The sequence below is a fragment of the Diabrotica virgifera genome, chromosome 3 (genome assembly GCF_917563875.1).
Source record: "Diabrotica virgifera virgifera chromosome 3, PGI_DIABVI_V3a".
Classification (NCBI taxonomy): Eukaryota; Metazoa; Arthropoda; class Insecta; order Coleoptera; family Chrysomelidae; genus Diabrotica; species Diabrotica virgifera.
Window position 1 is genome coordinate 209,106,171 of NC_065445.1, and position 13,028 is coordinate 209,119,198.

The 13,028-nt window shown below is 31.3% G+C and overlaps 2 protein-coding genes across 3 annotated transcripts in view; both read right to left on the reverse strand.

Moving 5' to 3' along the window:
• The window catches only part of LOC114339590 (uncharacterized), a 243,711-nt gene extending 237,994 nt beyond the window's left edge, over nt 1–5,717 (reverse strand). For both annotated transcript variants that reach the window (XM_050645838.1, XM_050645840.1), the window contains exon 1: nt 5,561–5,717. In XM_050645838.1, coding sequence (XP_050501795.1) covers nt 5,561–5,615 — 55 coding nt within the window. In that variant the 5' untranslated portion in view covers nt 5,616–5,717. The remainder of the gene's footprint in view (nt 1–5,560) is intronic.
• Nucleotides 5,718–8,729: 3,012 nt separating this feature from the next.
• LOC126882681 (uncharacterized) lies at nt 8,730–9,113 on the reverse strand. Its single transcript, XM_050647656.1, has one exon. It carries the CDS (start codon nt 9,111–9,113, stop codon nt 8,730–8,732), a length of 384 nt encoding a protein of 127 aa, XP_050503613.1.
• Between the last annotated feature and the right edge of the window lie 3,915 nt (nt 9,114–13,028).

A 13,028-nucleotide genomic window follows, 5' to 3' on the forward strand; every position in this document is an offset into this window, starting at 1 on the left:
CGAAGATTTTAACTTTACAACAAAAACACCCAAATAAAAATTCACTGTGATTAAATTCTGCATAGAGACGTGTTTTTCCCGATCTGCTCCGATGAAAATTTTCCTCGGAAAATGGGCAAAATCTTTAATTTTCAAAGAAAGTTTTAGATAAGTAATTATCTATCAATAATTAAATAATTTGGTGACTTAAAAGCCTTCTTGGTTTAGATTATAGTTCCAAAAGCTGGTGAAAATTAAACTAATAGTTTAGCAACAATTCAATTGTTAATTAATAATTTACGGTCGCAATAATAACCAAAATAATTATGATACACTGATCAAACTTTGAAATCTTATAAAGATGAGATGCCTATTTAACATTTTGTCGACAAAATATAATTTTTTTATTTTTTTGCAAAACCTTTAAATGTTTAAAAAAAATATTTATAAACAAATTAACGTTTCTCAGAAAGTTTTTATTATAATTATAATTTTAAAAAATAGCTAAAATGCGTATTTCAAATATCTTGAAAATGAATGCTTTAAAACTTTTTGCAACCATTTGCAAAAAAGTTATGAAACAGCAAAATAAACATACGATTACTACGGTGTTTATAATTTTTTTTTTAATTCTTTCAAAGCGTAGAAGTGAGTTTAAAATACAAGCTAATTATTTACAAAAAAATATCGATTATCAGTTTAATGGTTATATTTTAATTAAAAATTATAAATATATTTTTTTGTAATTTACACGCGTGAAAGTAGACTGATACAGTACTGTAGCTAAAATGTTCACTCGGAGCGACGACCGGCCGCGCAACGTACACTTTTAATAAATAATGTATGCTGCGTGTCAGTCGCTTCGAGTGAACATTTTAGCTCCGACTTTGTATCAGGCTTACTTTTGCGCTAAAAATTACAAAAAAAAGTATTTTTAATCTTTGATTAAAATATAACCATTGCACTAATTTTTGACATTCTTTGTGAGTAATTAGTTTGTACCATAGACTCACATTTAAGCTTTGAAACAATTAAAACAAATTATAAACAACGGAGAATTCGTATATTTATTTTGCTGTTTCATAACTTTTTTGCAAATGGTTGTAAAATTTTTTTAAAGCATTCATTTGCAAGACCTATGAAATACGCATTTTAAATATTTTTTAAAATTAGAATATAACAATTTCTGAGAAATGTTAATTTGTTTATAACACTTTTTGTTAACATTTAAAGATTATGCAAAAAAATGAAAAAATTTATATTTTGTCGACAAAATATTAAATAGGCATCACACCTTTATAATCTTTCTAAGTTTGATCAATGTCTCATGATTATTTTGGTTGTTATTGGGACTGTAAATTGTTAATTAACAATTGAATTGTTGCTAAAATATTCGTTTCATTTTCACCGGCTTCTGAATTTATAATCTATACCAAGAAAGCTTTTATTTCACCAAGCTATATAATTATTGATAAATAAATTACTGACCCAAAAAATTTATTTGAAAATTCGAGATTTTGTTGGGAAAACCAACATTTTCCGAGGAAAATTTTCGTCGGAACAAATCGGGAAAAACTTGCCACTATGTAGAATTAAATGGGGGTGAATTTTTATTTGAGTGTTTTTGGTGTAAAGCTAAAATCTTCGGACTTATAGAGCAATAATTGAAAAAAATACGATTTGTCGGCGCCATTTTCTTTATAAAAAAAGTAGCACACTATTTGCGGACTTTGCATACCTGTATTAATAATATATAGGATCTTATAATTCGATTCCAGCAATAAAATTGCTGGTAAATAACCTTTCTTTGTACTTTACTAATTAGACCAGCGTATTATAACTATTTTTTTTTCAAAATTTAAAGATTATGCAAAAAAAAAGAAAAATTTATATTTTGTCGATAAAATATTAAATAAGTATCTCATCTTTATAATCTTTATAAGGTTGATCAATGTATCATTATTATTTTGGTTATTATTGCGATCGTAAATTGTTAATTAACAATTGAATTGTTGCTAAAATATTCGTTTACTTTCCACCGGCTTCTGGAATTACAATCTATACCAAGAAAGCTTTGATGTCACTAAGTTATTTAATTATTGATTAATAATTACTTACCTAAAACTTTATTTGAAAATTAGAGTTTTTGTTAGGAAAACCCGCATTTTCCGACGAAAATTTTCGTCGGAGCAAATCGTGAAAAACAGATCTCTATGCAAAATTTCATTGCGGTGAATTTTTATTTGGGTGTTTGTGTTGTAAAGTTAAAATCTTCGGAGTTATAGAGCAAGAATTGAAAAAAAATAAATACGATTTGTCGGCGCCATTTTGTTTATAAAAAAAGTAGCACACTATCTGCGGACTTTGCATACCTATATTATTAATATATAGGATCTTATAATTCGATTCCAGCAATAAAATTACTGGTAAATAACTTTTCCATGAATTTTGCTAATTAGACCAGAGTATAAATGATTTCAAATTTTGAAAGTATTAATAATTTTTTATTTACTTGGTAAAAATTCATGTGGCTTATTCTCACGAGATTACACTGGGCATATACAGTGATGAGCGTGCTAATAACCGGCAAAATAACGCAAAAGATGGATAACATAAGGAGTTGTGAAAAAAAAATGAGAGATCAAACTAGTAGAGGTAGAAAATTATCGTTATAAACCTATAAAACACGATCACTTACAGTAGTTTCCCACCTTTAGACGTTAGCTTTTTTTTGTTTCGACTGACGCAAATAAACGTCAAAATATGATAAGTTAGTAGCTGAATATTTTTTGCACGAGGGAATGGGAAACTGTGTCTATTTAATTTTTAAATAAGAATATTTTAAAAATTAAAGTAAAATTATTATTAACTCATTAACCATTTTAATCTTTGTTTTTTATTTATTTATGGACATCCTTGCTTCCAAACGCACCCATTTTATTCGTTCTAAAGGTCGCGGCATATTATCATGCACGAATCGTTTCCAACACGTAGCGTAGTCTCCGAAAAACCTGATTTCACAAAGAGGTGTTTGATACGATACGTTCCAGACAGTGTGAATTGTTCATATTTAAAACCATTAAGATCAATATTTTTCGGAAACTAAACGCTACGTGTTGGAAACGATTCGTGCATGCTAATATGCCGCGACCTAAACAGCTACGTCAAAATTATTTACAATTTAAAAAATGTTAATAATGTCACGTTAACATCGCATCGTACGTAAACTAAAGTTAACTAGCTCTTAGCTAACTTCTAAAGGTGGGAAATTACCGTAAGTGATAATGTTTTATAGGTTAATATCGATATTTTCCCCCCTCTACTATTTACATCTCTATTTCAATTAACACGTCTGCATTAGTTGTTCCAATCCATCAATTAACATAAAAGGACTGGCAACAAGAAATAATGCCGAATTGTATATAATGGCATATATAATCGTTGGAAAAAATATTCCATGAGATTTTTTTGCATAATCACATTTGTAATACACCCCAGAATAAGGATCAAGAAGTCGCCCATGAGAAAAGTGGTCCATATCTTTTTTAACAATTTTTTTTTAATCAAATTGCGAAAATTATTATTTTTGGTCTTGACAAATATCTATTTTTTTAGGTTTTTAGACCATTCTGGACAAAAAAGTCTCTTGTAATTTTTCTCTAAAGTTGATGGTTTTCGAGTTATAAGCAATTTAAAATTTGAAAAACGCAAAAGTGGCCATTTTTAAGACTTAATACCTTGGTTAAAAATTATTATTATGAAAGTCAGAAAGTGACTAAATCAAAGTTTAAAGCCCCTCCTACATGATCCTGAAGAAAATTGTGTCATTAATTTATTACTAAGCTGTTATTTTTAATTATTAACAGTAAGCCGTAAGAGCGTATTGACGTGGTTGTAAATGTGAGTGCGAGTAAGATGCCCCATTGGACTGCCGGAATGGCATCTCTCTCTCACTCACCATAGACGGCAGCCTAATACGTGCTGGCGCTCATTATTATTACTTAAAAATAACAGCTTAGTAATAAAATTATGACAAAATTTCTTCGTGATCTTGTACGGGGGGCTTTAAACTTTGATTTAGTCATTTTCTGATTTTCATAGTAATAACTTTTAACCAATTTATTAAGTCTTGAAAATCGCCATTTTTCGTTTTTTTTTTCAATTTTAAATTGTTTATAACTCGAAAACAATCAACTTTAGAGAAAAATTACAAGATACCTTTTTTGTGGGCGACTTCTTGAACCTTATTCTGGGATGTCTCACGAATGTAATCATGCAAAAAAATTTCATGGGAATATTTTTTCTAACAAACCCGCCATTTTCGCCTTGTCTAATATACAATTATACAATATTGGCTTCAGTGTTAGGTACTAGAAAGATTAGGTACTACCATACGCCAAAGAAATAGTTGGTGACTACCAGTGTGGTTTCAGGCCTGAACAATCGATTACAGTAAAATCTGCCATATCCGGATCAATGTGGCGACCGACCGATCCGGATATGAAAAAATCCGGATATCAAGACCACTACTTCTTTTACAGTCTCTGAAATGTTTTCTCCTCCATACATTCCAGTAATCAACGCCGTCAATAACGTTCGTCAACAGACACGTTTTATAGATTCTACAATACATTATTTCGCCTTTTTTAGTTCTTCTTTTAGTGCGTTGTCAAACAGCAGGACTGCCGTTCACGGTAGATTTCGGTAGATCTGGACGGTGCAGAACCGTCCGGATATGGGAAGGTCCGGATATGACAGGTCCGGATATGGCAGGTTGTACTGTATTGATCAAATATTTACTATTAGACAAATGCTTGAAAAGTATTGGGAGTATAATCAAGATGTGCATCAGATCTTTATAGATTTTAAACAGAATTATGATTGAATCAATCGTCCAAGAATATGGCAGGTAATGGTCGAACTGGGCGTACCCAATAAACTAACTGCGGCAACGCAAATGTGTGTAAGTAACACCTTTACATAAGTAGAATAGAAGGGGGAAATATTACGTATCATGTAGTATTACTCAATTACCAAATAATCGTCCTGATTGTTGTTTAACCTGGCCTGTCATGCGAAAAATTTATCCAAGAACCAAAAAAAACATAGCTGTTAGAGGGGCAGAAATCGTACTGTAATGATAATGGCAATGATAATGATAATGAAGACCTATTATTCTTTCTACTACTGGAGTCATTCCGAAGAACCTCATAGAAGACATCAAAAAGCCGGGTCTAAATGAACATATTTACAAGACTATGCAGAAAGCTGTGCTACTCTCGACGTCCAGCTGCGTACGAAAATTCTTGGGAGATACACTTGCATACCAAGTCACCTAGGGCTCGATAACAGGGAAAGAGTCCCACCAGAGCTTAATCCTTTTAACTACTCTAAATGGGAAATCAAACTCAATTCTTTTGATACCGTAGGTGTTTGGGATGAGTAAAATTTCCCCTAAAAGGAGTGTGAGTCGTATGGCTAAATCTGGATAATAACAATAATAATAAATCTGGATGATACTGAAGACTGGGCAATTAAATATTGAAAAGCAAAAATAATAAAAATATATTAAAAGACTCACCTTCACTTGATGCAATTGCAAGTATAGAGGAAAATTCAAGTAGAAATAAGTACATAACAATTTCTTTTAAATAATAAAATGTTGAAATAATCGATTAATTTATATACCAAAAAATTTTTTACTTATTCCTATCCATCCTCTCCTTATATACCCACCATTAGTTATTAACCTACTTTTTAATTTTTTTAACAATCTAATTTAATTATCTCTTTTTAATCTTTATGGCAATTTTTATGATAATCGTGATGTCAAATACATATTATTTTTTATTTAAAAACGTTTGTCGTTACATACCATTAGTTGTGGTATAACTATAGTAGTTATAGTGTTATATTAACTATTTCTTTATTTTTATGACTATCGTGATACGTTTCCTACCCGTGACTACTACGTTTATGACTATGGTTTACTTTTAATTTAGATTTAGATTTAATACTTATTTTATTGATGTCAATGATTGTTTTATTTAAAACTACTCCCTACATAGCGTCCCAAAAAGATGAATTAGTGAAATTAGTAGATAATTTTTCTTCTATTACTTCTTGGATAACTTTAGATCTATTTAATTCTGAAACTGCCTCTGATTAATATTCTGGGAGGTAGATTGCCAACTATCCCTCCATCTTTTAGGTGATCTTCCGGCGGGTCTTGAACCGGGCGCATCTAAACATTCCGTATATGTATTTGGAACCTAGGATTTTCTATTGGTTCGTTGCAGCACGCGGTCATATTTTAACCAATAGGCGGCGAGGTTCCAAACGCATATACGGAATGTTATTCGGTGCGAAATTCATATACGGAATGTTAAATATTCGTACACCGAAAAAGATAAGTTTTTATTAGAGTCTCTTAAAAAGAGATTGATTTTAAAATACTTGTTACTGTTTAATGAAACAAAAATAAAACAATTATGTATAACAATATAGTATTATGTAACAATATAGTATTTGAAATATATGTTATTTGGTGCGAAATTCATATTCATATACGGTATGTTAAATATTCGTAGAACAAAAAGACGATTATTATTAAAGTCAGTTAAAATGAGACTGGTTTTTAATAGTATATTATGCAACGAGCATTTAATGATGGTCATTATGAAGCGAGTATAAGGGATACGAAACGAGCCGCCAGCGGCAAGTTTCGTACAGAGTACGAGCTTCATAATGATATGATAATCAAATGCAAGTTGTATACACGATTTTTTCTATGATCGTTCACAAAAAAGAATATATTCATATTTATTAATTTTGTAACGCAAAAAAATTAAGTAGTTTGTCAGTCTGACAGTTTGTTTACATATTGAGAACTGTCAAAGCGTATATATTTGACTCGCCATTGGTTATTGCGCGTGTGCCACTTTTATCGCGAATGTCATATCGCGATTCTATTGGTTAAAAATCTGTATCTTATTGAAAATCTGTATCATAATGAAGTTCATTATGATACAGGTAGTGTCATTATGATACAGGTAGTGACATCACAATTGATATATGAGATGATCTATGAGAATAGAAAAATTATTGTTAATTTATTATTAAAGATCCACAAGGAAAAAGGTTTTCCTGTAGTTGGCTGTATACCATATAATACAAAAAAACGAATAATAAAGTCCTTTATAAAAGGTCTATATTTAAAATCCCTAAAAAGGGCTATATCACAGAACTAGTTTTCGATTGGTTGACAAATCATCATCAATGCTTTCCTAAAATGAATATAACCTTATAAAATGGTGCAAAGGTTTTAAAATTTTGACTACGGTTAAAAAAAGTTGTACGTTATACTTACGTGATCTTACATGCTAACCACCAAAATATTTGTAGTTATGTAATATATGTAAATAAAATTTGTAATATTATATTTTGGTGGTTAGCATGGTAGGGTCACGTGAGTATAGCCTACACCTTTTTTTAAACGTAGTCAAAATTTTAAAACCTTTGCATCATTTTATCAGGTTATATGCATTTTAGGAAAGCACTGATGATAATTGGTCAACCAATCGAAAACTAGTTCTGTGATGTAGCCCTTTTTACTGATTTTAAATATAGACTTTTTATAAAGGATTTTATTCGTTTTTTTGTATTATATGGTATACAGCCAACTACAGGAAAACCTTTTTCCTTGTGGATCTTTAATAATACATTAACAATAATTTTTATATTCTCATACTATAATATATCAATTATGATGTCACTACCTGTATTATAATAAACTTCATTAGGATACAGATTTTCATTAGGATACAGATTTTTAACCAATAGACTCGCGATATGACATTCGCGATAAAGGTGGCACACGCGCAGTAAGCAATGTCGAATCAAATACATACTCTTTGACAGTTCTCAATATATAAACAAACTGTCAGACTGACAACTAGGTACTTAATTTGTTTGCGTTACAAAATTAATAAATTTGAATATATTTTTTTGAGAATGATCATAGAAAAAATCTCGTCGAAATAGAAACTCGCCGCTAGGCGGCTCGTTTCGTATCCCTTATACTCGCTTCATAATGACCATCATTAAATGCTCGTTGCATAATATACTATTAAAAACCAGTCTCATTTTAATTGGCTTTAATAAAAATCGTCTTTTTGTTTTACGAATATTTAACATACCGTATATGAATTTCGCACCAAATAACATTCCAAAATACTATAATTGTTTAATTTTTATTTAATAATACAGTAACAAGTGTTTTAAAATTAATCTCCTTTTAACAGACTCTAATAAAAACTTATCTTTTTCGGTGTACGAATATTTAACATTCCGTATATGAATTTGGCACCGAATAACATTTCGTATATACGTTTGGAACCTCGCCGCCTATTGGTTAAAATATGACTGCGTGCTGCAACGAACCAATAGAAAACTCCTAGGTTCCAAATACATGTACGGAATGTTTAGATGCGAACCGGGCGGGTTGTTTTCTAGGGCAATTTTTGGGAATCTATTCTCATCCATTCGTCTTACATGGTTGTACCACATCCTCTTGCGCTGCCTTCCCCATCTTACAATATCTTGAATTTTGCATTGCTGTCTAATGGTTGTATTTCTCACCCTGTCTCTTCTTGTTTTTCCCACTATTGTTCTTAGGGTTTTCATTTCGACAACTCTTCTTAGCATGTCATTATCAGTTGTATGCAAGTTAAGATTATATTATATTATTGTTAAGTCTTGTAGATTCTGATTTTACTATCTGGGCCCATATACGGATTTGACCAGACTATCCCCCTCAGACCCCTTGACAATGCAGATGCTCTGTTGATCTGACTCCTCAGGTCCTTTACTGGGTCGTCGGCGCTTGATATATCTATGCCCAGATATCTGAATTGCATCACCTGTTCTATGGGGTTGTTCTCAACAACTAACTTACATCGGAGAGGATATTTTGCTGTTGACATACATTTAGTATTGTTGGTAGACATGTTCATATTTAGTTGGCGGCTTATTTGAAAGAACTGAAAGAGCTGTCTCTGAAGATCATCTTCTGATTCGGCAATAAGTGCTGCATCATCTGTGTAACATACCATAGTAATTCTTTTGTTGCTCATTCTATATCCGAGATCAAGAAATGTTACTTTATTTATAATTTTGCCCATGAGTAGGTTAATCAAGAAGGGGCTTAAACTGTCGCCTTGTCTAATCTCTCTCGGTGTTGGAATATTTTCAGTGAATTGTTCTTCTGCTCTAAATTTGGTTACGTCGTTGTTATTTAGGTTATGGACTATCTTTGTTATGCTGATCGTTGTTTTATTTGCTATTAATATATTTAGAGTGTCTCCCAGGCGAACCCTGTCAAACGCCTTCGTCAGATCAATAAAGCAAATATACGCTGGCATGCGGAACTACATAGTTTTTTCTTTTATTTGTTTTATTATAAATACTGCGTCTGTTATTGACCTCCCCTTTGTAAAATCTTGTAGTAGATAATTAAAAGTCAAAAATGAAATCTCCACTTGAAAGTACTGGTCAATTAATGAACAAAAAGGTATACGTTTTTGACAATAATGAGTCTTTCGTTTTCATCTAATGTTCCTAAGGTTTTGAATGGAAAATTTTCCGAGGAATTACAAATTGAGCCAGATTTATTATCCGCCCTGAGATATCTCCAATTTATTATACATCCTTCGATGTAGAACGTTCAATTTCAATTTGTATATTAATTTTATGTAACTTGTTATGAAATGTATTCATTTTTTTTTGAAAGCTGAGAAAACTAATGAGTATTTTTGAAAAATTTAAACGCAGAATGAAAGGTTACGTTATTAGCGAGGGTAGAAAGTCCCTAAAAACTTCTATAATGGCTATTTTAATAAGTTATCGGGGTGAAAAAGAAGAGAAAATTTAGTGTGATTTTTTATTTTAAATATCTCATTCAAAACAAAGTTTTTGTTTATTCTAAGGGACTTTCTACCCTTGCTAATAATGTAGTCTTTTATTACGCGTTTAAATTTTTCAAAAATACTTATTAATTTTCTCAGAATTCGAAAAAAATGAATACATTTAAAACACATTGAACATTTTGACAGTCGACATTTTGCGCTTATGCCCTTAAGTGAACATAGTTTTAAAACTGAAAATATTGTAAAGCATTTAGTTGCTGCTATTGAGAATAAAACATTTAACGGGTTATAATATTCAGTTATTAATTAACAATTATTTAATTTAGTTATAAATTTATTACGGTATAGACCTGAGCGGATCTGTGAAAAAACGTCTATTTTTGGATGTGCGAGGTGACATTCGGATTTTTTCAGATAAAATTAGGTGACAACTTTAATAATAATAATTCACTTATGCCCCTTCTCAAATATGCCCGGAACATTACGTCATCACACCCAGATGAATGACGTCAATAGTATGATATTTATGCCAAAAAATTATAATTTAAAAATAAAAATCGATCTGTTTCGGAATTTATCTCCAGAGTCGCCATTCTTAAGAAAATGAATTTATTATTCCAACTCAAACGTCCTCACTGTATTTGTTTATAAGCCAAAACATTGTTCATAATTTTAAAACAGTGCTGAGGCCGCTCTTTATATATAAAAAAATTAGCAAACTTCTAAAAGGTCTACTTTTTGTTTAAAAAGCTTTTAGAAAATTTGAACTGTTTTAAAAAAAATTAGATTGCAAAATTATTATGCAAAATCTATTACATCGATTTTAATGAAATTTGGTAGACGGTATGTTGTAAGAATTTTTTAAGCGAATTATGAAGGTTTTAAGTGCAACCAAAGTGGTTGAAAAACATTGAATAAAAACAGTCATTTTTGCCCCCTTATTTTCTATTTATTGCTATTTTGCAGAAAGGGTAATAATTTAAGACATTTTAAACCAGTCGTATATTATACAAAATTCAATTATTTTTATTTCCTTTCCCTTCGAATTTGTTTCAAAATGAATCGTATTAAAGTTATAAGCAGTGAAATTAGAAAAAAATCAATATTTTTCGAAATTTTTAAATATTTACATTTTTTTATTATTGTTCCGGGCATATTTGAGAAGGAGCATAAGTTAGTTATAATTATTGAAGTTGTCACCTAACTTGATCTGCAAAAATCCGAATGCCACCTCTCACATCCACCTCAAAACAGATCCACCCTGGTCTAGTATTAATTTTATGTTGTTTAAATATATTTGTAGGGGAGCCCAAGCGGGGATTTTTGCAGTTACTTTTGCGTCAGATTATTACATGGGGAGAAACCTTGTACCCTGAAAATGTACCTCTACATATACTAGCTCTTAATGAAGGGGAGTTCCTAATGAGGGGGAGTAAAAATCTACTCTTAGAAAAACTCGAAATCGTCAGATTAAGATAAGTTAAGTTAAGTATGTACATGCAAAACCTTGTATAGTCTATTCGCTAAACTCAGACGCAACTTTCTAGATATTTTAGTCGGCAATTTTGCCAATTTTAGTAAAATTGGCAAAAAATAATTACTAAATAGTTAATAATCACTAAATAGTTGGTAATTTCGCCAATTTTTGCAAAATTGGCAAAAAACAAAAAAATTATCGACTAAAATATGTAGCCAGTTGCGTCTGAGTTTAGCGAACAGACTATATATTTAAAATATTCTGACGATTGGGGCGTAAGGAAATGGGTGAGTCCCAAACTTTCACAAGAAAAAATGAATATTTCACAAAATGAATAACCGATCGAAAAACAAAAAAATACGTTCTCAATATTTTTCAAAAATTTATAGAATGATACCAAACACGACTTCCCAAAGAGAGGGCTGGGGGTAAATTTAATATTTTAAATACGGATCCCGCGATATTTCGCGAAATGAACATCAGATCGAACAACTGAAAAATACGCTTATTCAATGTTTTTGAAAAATGTATCGAATGGCACCAAACACGACCCCCCACGGAGGTGGGGTGGGGTTACTTTAAAATCTTAAATGGGAGCCCCCATTTTTTATTGCAGATTTGGATTCCTTACATAAAAATAAGTAACTTTTATTTGAGACATTTTTTCTAATTATGGATAGATATCGCTGTAATCTAAGGAAACAGTTGTTGGAAATGGAAAATTAAATTAAAAATGTGCAAGTCCCCACTAAAATGGAAAACTTTGCTTAACTTTGTTTGGTTTTAGGACCTACTCTTTACAACCCAATAGGTCCCAAAAGCGCTCGAGTGACTGCACATTTAGCATACTTTGCTCCCCTACCATAATTTAATTGACTTTTCATAATAAATAAGTCATTTGCCTATATTGCCTGTATGTGGCCTATAGGTATATATTAGGATTTCTGCCTTGTTTAATAAAAATATTTGCCTGTAGAAGCGTTTTTTTTCAATTTTGTTGCCAATAAATCCCAACTCTAGCGATAACCACTAATTTATAAATTTTGACGTTCTTCTTCGTCTCCTTTTTCTTTTTCTTTTATATAAGCACTACTGCCTGTTTTTCTTCAACGGCGCCTTTCATTCTGCCCCTAAATTGTCGTTCTATCTTCTTTTGCCTAATGATGACTTGTCCCTGGCTTTTCTTACTGTCCTTGATTTAGTCATCTTGCTTATGTGTTGATTCCACTCTTCTTTTCCGTTCTTTACCCAAGTATTTATATTTTCTACCCCACATATGCGTCTGATTTCCTCACTTATTACCCTGTCTTGTAGTCCTTTTCCAACAATCCTTCTTAAGATCGTCATTTCGTTGGTCTCCAGATATCTTTGTGTTTTGCTTAGGTATGTCCGATCTTGTTTCGGCCGTGTAAGTCATAACTGACCTAATAAGTGACATATATTCGGGCCTTTGTTTCCATCCTTATGTGTTTGGTTTTCCTAATTGTGTCGTTTAGGTATCCGGGCGTTCTACTGGCTTTAAATATTTGGTGTTTTACCTCTTCTTTCGATATTGTTGTCGGCTGATAGATTAATTCCCAGGTATTTGAAGTTACTACTTCAAATGATTTCTGTTGCGAATGCCATGTATTAAAGTATGATGTAAA